We start from the raw sequence: 11,206 nt of genomic DNA on the forward strand, positions 1-11,206 counted from the left end.
GTTCACTCAGCCTTTCTTCATAGGGGAGATGCTCCAGGCCCTTCCCCATCTTTGTGGCCCTCCGCTGGACTCTTTCCAAGAGATCCCTGTCTTTTTCGTACTGGGAGCCCAGAACTGGACACAGTACTCCAGATGAGGCCTTACCAGGGCAGAGTAGAGGGGGAGGATCACTTCCCTCGACCTGTTGGACATGCTCTTCTTAATGCACCCCAGAATGCCACTGGCCTTTTTGGCCACGAGGGCACACTGCTGGCTCATGGCCTCCACCAGGACGCCCAGGTCCCTCTCTGCAGAGCTCCTCTCCAGCAGCTCATCCCCCAGCCTGTATTGGTGCATGCAATTATTTCTCCCTTAGGTGTAAGACCCTACACTTGCTTTTGTTGAACCTCATCCGGTTTCTTACTGCCCAGCTCTCCAGCCTGTCCAGGTCTCGCTGGAATGGCAGCACAGCCTTCAGGCGTGTCAGCCAATCCTCCCAACTTCGTATCATCAGCAAACTTGCTGAGGGTGGCCACTATCCCCTCATCAAGGTCATTGATGAAGATGTTGAACAAGACCGGACCCAGCACAGACCCCTGGGGGACACCACTGGTTACAGGTCTCCAGCCAGACTCTGCACCACCAACGACGACCCTCTGCGCTCTGCCAGTCAGCCAGTTCTCAACCCACCTCACTGTCCACTCGTCTATCCCACACTTCCTCAGCTTTGTTATAAGGATATCATGGGAGACAGTACCAAATGCCTTTTTAAAATCAAGGTACACTACATCTACCGCTCTTCCCCCATCCACCCAGCATGTGACAGCATCATAGAAGGCCACCAGGTTGGTCGAGCACAACCTCCCCTTGGTGAACCCATGCTGACTACTCCTGATAACCTCCTTTTCTCCCAGTTGTCTGGAGATGGTATCCAGCACAAGCTGTTCCATCACCTTTCCAGGGACGGAGGTGAGGCTGACAGGCCTATAATTACCCAGATCTTCCTTCTTGCCCTTTTTGAAGACTGGAGTGAAGAAGATAAAGCAAAGCCAAGAACTCTGACTACTAATTATCGCTGAACTCAACTGAATCAAAACCACTACAAATGGTGTTAAAAGAAATCAGCATCACCCCTTACCACTACTCATCAGTCTACTTGGTGTTTCAAAACTTCAGATGTCTGATTCAATCTGTGAAACACTGAGAAATAATGCTCACATCTTCATAACATTTGTATTACCAGCCTTTCTTATCAAACATGAACATAAGCTCTTCTGCTGGAGGATACTTCAACCTAGTATTAACGAGGTAATTGTTACACCTTTTACTATATCCTTTATATACTATATATCTTTTACTCTATCACAAGTGTTACAAATTGTCAAAATACATGAAAGAGTACCTTTCGTGTAATCAACCACAGCCTCCAATGCTGCTATTCGGACATCTACAAAGTGCCCATATTCTGCGTATGACTTGAAGAGAGCAGGATCACTTGGGACATGACCGTTCTTTTGAAGCACTCTAATAGCTTTTAAACAGCTAGAAGCAGAAGAAAGAAAATTTACATTAGCCTTCCAAAATGCCATCCACAAAGTATATAGTTACTTCCTTCAGAATCAAAGAGTCTTTCTGCAGTATTAATCAACAAGTATTTCTACATTATTAACACAACTCTGAGTAACTCTGAGTTAGGCAGAAACACTGAGGAAAATTGTGTTAAACTCAGACTGATTTAAATACAATTGTACTTGCACAGAAAAAATAGCTTAGATTACTGTTGTATGCTCTATAGATATTGCTACAATTATGCTTTTTGGAAAACTTTCATAAATTTCTCATTAAAGAAGCAAAAGCATGATCAATTTGTGTCAGCTCTTAACAGTCTATATCAACAGAAATTAATCTTGAACAACAGAGCAGTCAAGACGAACTTAATCTACCAACTTTTGGAAACAGCAAAGAGTTTGCCATTTAAGACTGAAGTACATAAGCTAAAATCTCAGTAACTACAGAAGAGTACACAAAACCAAAAAAGTAGTGACTGCTCTCTTGTATGTGTACAACAAAATGAGTTCTGATGAACAAAAACCTGGACATGAACCAGCAGTGGGCTCTTGCAGCTTTGAAAGCCAGTGGTACCCTGGGCTCAATCAAAAGATGGGCAGCTAGTAGGGAGAGGGAGGTGATTGTCCCCCTGTATTCTTCCCTTGTCAGGCCCCATTTGGAGTACCTTGCCCAGGCCTGGAGCCTGCAGCACAGGAAGGAAGTAAAGCTGTTGGTCCAGAGGAGAGCCACAAAGATACTCAGAGAGCTGAAGGACCTTTCCCATGATGAAAGACTGAGGGAGCTGGGATTGTTTAGCTTGGGGAAGTGAAGGGGCTGGGGTGACCTTACTGCAGTCTTCCAATATTTGAAGGGAGCTTACAAGCAGGAGGGGGACTGACTTTTTATGCAAGTAGATGGTGTGAGAACAACGGGAAATGGATTTAAACTGAAAAAGGGGAGATTCAGGTTAGATGTTACAAACAAATTCTTCACTCAGAAGGTAGTGAGGCACTGGCACAAGCTGCCCAGAGAACCTGTACATGTCTCATCCCTGGGGCAGGTTTGATGTGTTCCTAAGGCAGTCTGATCTAGTGGTTAACAACCACACCCACTGCAGGGGGGAGGGAGTTGGAACTAGGTGATCTTGAGGTCCCTTCCAGCCCCAAGCCATTCTATGTTTCAGTGATTATTAAACCACACCTGACTGTAATCGTGTGTCTATAGCTAGGAAGAAGCTTCTCCATATTTAGGAAACGGGTAATTTCTTCAAGAATAAGTCGAACGTCAGGATTTAAGTTATCCAGTGTTCGTACTTCATTGTTCACGCTGACTGCAGGGGTCACAGAGTTGGCTAGGGCATCAATCAGCTCAGCACGATAGTAGTTGTCTGAAAACTACATAAAGACAGCATTTAGATACAAGATATAACAAAATGTATTCTTAAGAAGTTGAGTAATGTTGAAGCACTGTTACAAGAACAAGATCTTAAAACAGATCTGTGAGACAAACTGTGAGAAAGCAAAACAGTTAAACAAATTTGTCCTGAAAAATGGATTTGAGTTCGAGCAAGCAGATAAACTATCTTATATTATATTAATCTTAACTCTGGAATACAACCATATTAATAGTAATACACTGTTTTACAAAAATGGAAAGTCAAGTATCGAAAATTTTCCAGATTTAGAAATAAAAGTAATTCTTTCTAAACATAAGCACCCATAACTACTTGCCTCTCTTCCTACTCAGTACAAGGGTTATCAAGGTTAATGGTTGCCCAACATCTCTGAAAATCAGAGGATTTATACAAATAGCCACTTCAAGAGCTCCTAAAGCGAACTAATCGATGCCTCTGCTTAGTAAGGAAAATCTGGCTTCTGCTTTTGCTCCTTTTCTCAGGCTCACAGTTCCAAGCTCTTCCCTCGTGCTAGCTGTGGTATTTATTGGACAAACCAATTTACTAAACAGCAAGAGTACAGAAATAAAATTATAAAAAGAAATAAGAATTATAAAAGCAGAATGAAGTACTGAGTTTGCATATCAGCTAATTTAACCTAAGCAAGCCAAAGAGTGACAGATACAGCAGAAGGTTTCTAATGTATGCTTGTAAGGGACATAAGGAAAAGTGAAGTGGGATATTTCCTTTGGTGGTAGAGAGATATTGGTACAATTCAGCACATCCTGCCTAAACTCTACCTATCTACCTTCTATCATCCTCTCACTTCAGTACTCCTGGCTTCTACACACCATAAAGTTAAGTTTTAAGACGCTTCAGGCTTGTTCCACTAAACATCAGGTACTTAATTCCAAAGATTACTTTGGAATCATCCTTGCAGATGTGTACTACTTAAACTAGGGACGTGGAACCTCTTATCATGTTAGGATCTTAAAGGATCATCCTTTAGATGTGTTCTATATGCTAAGGAACTTAAGATGATACTTTCAACTCAGGGGCTTCAGTTTAGTGATGAAACAACACTAAAATGAGCTTCACCTTTTACTTAACTAGATGTAGGTCATTCTGTTCTGTACACACCATTAACAAAAAATTATTTCCTTGCTCTTTTAGACATTCTTCTCAAAAGTGCTTTACTTCCAATGCTACGTCCACGCAGAAAATGTTAACCCTCGTACACATTTTCAAAAAAGTATGTGTCCAAATGAAGACAGGCAGATCCGTAAGAAGGCAACAAGCACAGAGCTTTCTCCAAGAGAAACAACCAAGAAATGTCACCTCAAATGTCAGTTACAGAATATTCTTTAACGTACTGTTTAGTTTAGCATATCACCTTTTATCAACTCTCCTAGCTGGGTATTTACATTAGTGGCATAATACATCACATACAGTGTATTAACTTAAAGATTCTCCAACAAAAAAAGCGAGAGAGTAAAATAAACACATTCCTTACCTTATTCTTCCTGTTATCATTATACTTGATCAAATCCAAAATAAACATTAAAACCTCCTTAGGACAGAGGTTGTGAACATCCCTCAGAAGGGCCATGGCGACCGGCATAGTCTGCGTAATAAAATTAATACTAAGATCATTCTTACAGCAGTGAAATGACAGTTACACCCTGAAAAGAACTATACCCTGAAAACAAGCAATTAGATTTGTAGAAACAAATCTCTGACAAAAATTTCTTTTTGAAAGACTTACCATATGCTACATAACTTTCAGCTCAAAAAGCAATGCAATTATTGCTCAATAATCAGTCACAGAGCAGATAGAAAAAGTTACACATGCAAGAAATGACTGAATTCCAGGCACTATATAAAAGGTAAGAAATGGAAAATAATGAAGCAAAGAAAATGGTGAATTTCATTCTGAGACTGACATCCAAATTGAGTGTTTGCGTGTGAACTTGGTGTCTATGCCTGATATGTACCATCAAGGGGTATACACCCAATACGGTCAGTGGTGCCTGAAGAATTATTAGACAAATAGGTATTAATCTCACTAGATATTTCTTTTAGAATCCACTCAGATAGTTTAAGGAATCTTATCGTGGAACTATAAATTTAGAACATGAGATTAAAAATGTAAGGGACAAAAGCATTAAGACTTAGTGGGAGAAAATGAACAATGAGAAAAAGAGCAGAAGACGACAAATGACTATTCAAAAAAGAGAAGGGTGGGGAGAAGGATGAAGCAGTTTTGGACAGAGAAATAAAATTTAAGTTTTCTCTGATCAGTAATATGATACATCTGAACTAAGAATTCAATCATCCAGTAATTACAAAGTTAGCCTTGAGAGAAAAAACACTGTCATTTGTTTTAGTTAACTGCTAACTATACATCTCAGGGAAAAGAAAGTGCATAATATGAAAAGAATCTGCAGCAGCATGATGCTGACAATGAGTGGAAAGGAGGCAGAAAGAAGATTTAAATACTGCCTTGAACTAAAAAGGCCACCAGTTTAAGTTAAATTTTATAAGATTTTATTTACATAATGAAATCAGGGCCAAAGATGGCTGACAAATTCATCTATGAGAGCAGATCACAGAATGGCTTGGTTTGGAAGGGACACAAAAGGATTACTAATTTCCAACCTCCCTGCCACAGGCAGGGCCACCAACCTCCAGATCTGGCACTAGACCAGGCTGCCCAGGGCCCCATCCAATCTGGTCTTGAACACTTTCAGGGATGGAGCATCCACAGCCTCTCTTGGCAGTCTATTCCAGCACTCTCACCACTCTCTCTGTAAAGAGCTTCCCCCTGACATCCAATCTAAATCCTCCCTCCTTGAGTTTAGAGCCATTTCCCCTCTTCTATCACTGTCTACCCTTGCAAAAAGTTGATTCCCCTCCTGTTTATAATCCCTTTTAAATACTGGAAGGCTGCAACGAGGTCTCCTCTCAGGCTTCTCTCCTCCAGGATGAACAAGCCCATCTCTCTCAGCCTATCTTCACAGGATAGGTGTTCCAGCCCTCTGATCATCCTGATGATTAGATTTGTTACTGTGCAGTACATTCTATATAAGATCTAACTCAAATATTTACAACTAATTAGTATGTGTACTACAATCTTCTGAGGAAATTGCTAATTTAACTGCTGCTGTTCAGAGAAAAATGCTAAGAACTTCTGTTAACTATTGCTTAATGAAGATGAAAGAAAAGGATATAAAATAGAAAAGAACCAGTTATTTTCAACTTTTAATGACAGCAAAGTGAGACTATGCTATTCATGTTCCAGCAGTCATCCTCCATAGGAACATTTTCTTTTTGACATTTAATTTAAAGAGTTCAGTGGAAAAACAAATTTTACCTTTTGCAGAAAGTAGCTTTGAAAGTTCATAAAGTTGTTGGTCTTCACAATGTTTGGACAAGTCTTACAGCAAAACATTCGGGTAAAGAGTGACTTCATGGCTGGTGGTCCTGTCCATGTACTTACCATGGAATTTGCAATCTATATAATTAGGGGAAAGGGAAATCACATTACCATCATTGCTGTAAGTTTAAATTGGCTGTAAAGAAATAGAAATTTCCCCAAATAAGAAATAATAATTGCCAGGAATGTACTGCCCTTCAAATACAAACATATTTTCAACAATATATTATATTACATTAGCTAAGTTTACACTGCCATCCCCAATACATCTTCTCTACATTAAATGTACATTTTTAGGTAGTTGTTTCACTTGGAAGATGTCTGCATCTAAACACCTTTCCATGACAAACTTCTGTTTTTAATTATTTCATCTTTTCTATTTAGATGAATATTCTGCGTTTATTAAGCCAAATTTTCTGACTCCACAGAAGCCAGTGATGGAAGAGGTTTTTACAGTACCAACATCCCAAATATACCCTGCCAGTAACCTCAGCCTAGACTTTAACTAGGCCTTAGCCACTCTAAGACTAAAAGACCACCCCTAAAGCAAAATGAAAGTTAGCTACTACAGAATCATAGAATCACAAGGACCTACAAGATCTAGTCCAACTGTCCTCCTATCACCATTACTACCCACTAAGCTACTAAACCATATCTTAGCACCTCATCCAGACACCTTTGGAACACTGTGAATGCCATTCAGCTTTAATTTTACTTTGCAATCAAGCAATGTATTGAGACAAATCTATTGCTATCATCTGTTCTGAGGTAAGGAAGTTCTACAAGGACAAACTGTCATTATGCCTTCCCAACACCCTGGGGTTTGTGTATTTGTGAAATGAAAGCGTGCAGAGAAGAGTATCTGAGCATGTGAGTGTGTTTACAAATGGGACCAACACATCAAACAGTTTAGGACTTTACATTGTTTCAGATTCTCCAAAAACTAAGGGAAACATGTTTTCATAGAGGAAAAATGATTTTGTCTATTTACTTCCAATTTAGGTGATCTCATTCCACAGGGCATTACACATGCAGTAAGAAAAGCAAGTGGTTACTTGAAGATGGGTAGCAACAAGTATTACCATCTCTCCTATGTAAGATGGAGGCATTACTATTAAAGACATTCTCCTTTTAAGTCCTTTCCTTTCCTTTAAAGGAAAGCTAAAGGGAAATAACAGTGCAGTCCTTTTGCAAAAACAGAAGTTCTCTAGCTACAGATACACATGTAGCTTTTCTTATAATGTGCACAACAAATCTTCCCACAGAGGAAGCTTAATCACAAAGCTACTGAGAAACCACGATGATGAACTTAAAACTGCAAACAAAAATGCAAACAAAAAATATTACAAGAGACTACTGCATTTATAAGACATTCCCAATTCATTACAATTGGGGTACAAGTGGTGTATTTTTTTTTTTCCAATTCTTAAAGTTTCATGTTGCAAAATACACAAATAAAGAATGGTATTTTCAAATTAAATCAACAGTAGTAAAATCACCATTTTAACTCTATTTCTGCATCTTTCACACAAAATCTGGCTATTTTTTTGACCTAAAAAGTAACTATCATGAATGGCTCTGGAAACCCTCATTGTGGGGAGTCTGTTTTGCTGCTGGTTGTTGTTAAACCTCACAGCACATCCCAGCATTGCAGCAGACCACAACCTACAGGTGGATAATCAGCCTGCTTACAACTTGATATTAGTAACATAACATCATTACTTTCACCTTTCTCTGTAGGATCATTTGCCATGAACTACTCAGCAGTGTGTGAATGTTTGCATGCTCACATACACATGTATTTAATCCATCAATGAGGATTTAATTATATTATCTGGATACTTGACTGAAGTGCTGTTTTACAATGAAGCATGCAGTACATTTAGAAAGCGCAGTAAATTTGGTTTTATAACTGCATTATCATCTGTCATTTTCCTGTATCTATGTAAGTTCACCTAGAACGTTTCAGAACAGTAACCATAATCCAGCCAAAAGCTGCAAATTAAGAAAAAGAACCTTCTCACTGATGAAACATGGAAAATTTGACTGGATTAGTCAGTCAAAAATTTTGAATTTTTCTATACTTGAAAATTGATCGGAGTCAATAGGAAGCAATTCTTTCTAGTAGCCTAATGGTGGAGCTACTAACAGAATGCATTACATTTTCCTTCTAGGTAGCTTGGACAAGCGTATCTACAATCCTACCTATCCTTCCATGCCTCTTCACCTTAATTTACTATCACAGCCATACTTCTCACTAATTGTAATCATTTCTTTCTGTGAGTCAATCACCTTTACCTTCAGACCCCAGCTGTTTTATTTACTTTTTTCTTCTAGGACTACAATTTCATACAAACTTCATAGAAATACAACTGAGAAAAACTGGTTATGATTATCTGCAGGCAAATGCATAAGATTTCAATGTAAAGACAGAAAAAAAACATTGAATTTCAACACTTTGACAACTGCTCTTTTAATATTCACTCGTGAAAGGCATCTATACTTCTAAATATTCCAAATGAATTCATTATGAAATACACATATTTTAAGTCAGGTAGCAGCAGCGCTGATTCTAGCACAAAAACTGGTAGTATTACATCAATGTTTCATAATATTAAAATATATGATCAAGCATCTGTTGGATTCTGACTTTCAAAATATGGTCAAAGTATGTATTTCTGTACAAGTATACAGCAGAAAGAACATTATATAGCAATAATCCAGCATCTAGAAACTATCAGGTTAGTGTGCCTTTGTGCCAGTAAAAGTATGTCAGTAAGGCCAGTAATGTGCCTTTTCAAAATTTCTTATTTATTCTTTTCTATTTCCACCCAGATGTTTTATAAGGATCTCTACTTTAAATTCTTAATGTTAATTTCGTATCTAAACAAAAAATACCTTCCTTTTTCAGGGATGGCCACTATCTGGCTGTTGAATATTTAATTGCAGACTAACACTGTGTTTATCTTGCATCCTGTTCAACTTAACACAATACAGAGCAGGAATCTGAATTCACGTAAGACAGACAGATGAATTTCAGAACTTCAGATTTCTCAATAGAGAGGCCAAGGAACTACCCAGTAAAACAAAAAAAAATAAATGTATTTTGGCTCTGAAAAATATTAAATAGAAGTCTTTTATTTCTGCCACTTAATGAAATCTGGAAAAATCTCTTGTGGTTTTCATGTCTGACATCTCAATTTTAACAATTATGAAAGCCTTCTGCAGTCTCCATTTACAGACTAAAATAATACTGCTTTCCTTTCAAATCAGTCAAGTTAAAAATACCTGGCAAACATTTTTAAGAGGCTACATAATCAAGCCAATTTAAGTACTGTGATGAATTCTGACCCATTTTCAAATCCTTTAGTGTCTAGCAGATTTCTTTCCTATTCCCATCCACACAACCTCACCTTTGCAAGGCAGAAGCAGGCTAGCATTCTCACTCGGTAGAAACACTGTTCCTGTTCTAGTATATCAGTCAGTGCAAGTCGTGATGCTGGTGTAGGGAACTTTTCCAATGCCAGAATGGCTTCTTCTTGTGCAACCACATCTCTCTCATATCGAAGCTGATACTGCCACATGAAATCAGATTGTTCAAATTCTACCTTCCTCAGTACCGACATATCAGGGTCTATTCTTATCCAGAGCAAAGGGGAATCAGCACTAAGACAGACATGAAAAACGTTAATAGCCTACAACATTTCAAGGCTGTAGAATGTCAAAAGATGTTTTGATCTTTGAATTATTTTCAAATTATTAAGTATATTTGAAATGTCCAAGAACTGTAAAAGAATTGAGGTTAGAAGGAACTTTTGAAAGTCACTTCATCCGGTCTACTGCTCCTAAGATGGCAATTCTACAGACTCCCAGGGCAACTCTCAAAATCCCAAACATGTCAGTGTATGCCGCATTTCACTATTTTTAACCAACAGACATTTATTTGTGAAAAACTACTATGTAATCTCAATACATGTCAACCTCTGTCCTCAGACACCAAAGCTGTCATAGCTGAGCAGCACTTTCCTGAGAACGTTATCAGATAAAGTGTAAGTGCCTTGCATAACATCATATGCCCTTTCAAAGGCAGTTCTAAGAAGTTAATTAGGATCTAAGTACAATATACTAGATAACCTGAACACAAAATCAAGTTACCAATACTTAATGCTAAAGGCTGTTAAATACAATTTTAAAATCTATTCAAATGTCTGTTGTTAACATAGAAGTTACAACAGCAATTTGCGCAACGAAATGATTCCCTATAAAATTATTCATATTTTACATGAGGTTTATCTTACAAGGAATAATTCAAAGAGTAAACTGCTCTTCTTCAATGAGACACCATTAGTTTCCATGAAGAGTCTACTTTGATCAGCCACTAAACAAACTATCAACACCTTCAGTGCCTCTGAAAGCAACACTGCTCCAAATCTAGAAGGGTAAAACAAGTATTTACACTGAGCAAGAATTTGCTTCCATAGAGCTAAATGTTTTCAACTGACCTCGCCCAGAAGATTCTTCTCAGTACGAAGCATTTCACTATTCATTTGTAATCTAAAATGATTTTATTTTTTTTTAATTAGCCAAAGAATTCAGGAACTCGTCTATCTTAGTGCTACTTAAATATTCTTTATCCAGGTCCAACAAGTGATCTGATTTATTACTTGCAGTCATATAAGAAGCACAACTTTACTATCTAATTCTTCAAAAAACACACAACAGGAACAAGGCTCTGTCTCACAGTGAGAAACATCAGCAAACAAACTTACTCCATAGCAGAAAGGTCCATGTCCACCTCCTCTCCATTCATCAGTGGAATCTTTTTCTTCTTATTTCTATTAAAAAAAAAA

General features: G+C 38.1%; 1 protein-coding gene across 2 annotated transcripts in view; it reads right to left on the reverse strand.

Annotated features, from left to right (window-relative positions):
- Nucleotides 1–11,206, reverse strand: part of TAF2 (TATA-box binding protein associated factor 2) — a 59,644-nt gene that overhangs the window by 24,121 nt on the left and 24,317 nt on the right. For both annotated transcript variants that reach the window (XM_010709268.2, XM_010709267.2), the window contains exons 15-20: nucleotides 11,126–11,191; nucleotides 9,770–10,022; nucleotides 6,294–6,434; nucleotides 4,434–4,544; nucleotides 2,728–2,921; nucleotides 1,382–1,521 (exon numbers count right to left, since the gene is read on the reverse strand). In XM_010709268.2, coding sequence (XP_010707570.1) covers nucleotides 1,382–1,521; nucleotides 2,728–2,921; nucleotides 4,434–4,544; nucleotides 6,294–6,434; nucleotides 9,770–10,022; nucleotides 11,126–11,191 — 905 coding nt within the window. The remainder of the gene's footprint in view (nucleotides 1–1,381; nucleotides 1,522–2,727; nucleotides 2,922–4,433; nucleotides 4,545–6,293; nucleotides 6,435–9,769; nucleotides 10,023–11,125; nucleotides 11,192–11,206) is intronic.

This window comes from Meleagris gallopavo, chromosome 3 (assembly GCF_000146605.3).
Source record: "Meleagris gallopavo isolate NT-WF06-2002-E0010 breed Aviagen turkey brand Nicholas breeding stock chromosome 3, Turkey_5.1, whole genome shotgun sequence".
Lineage (NCBI taxonomy): Eukaryota > Metazoa > Chordata > Aves > Galliformes > Phasianidae > Meleagris > Meleagris gallopavo.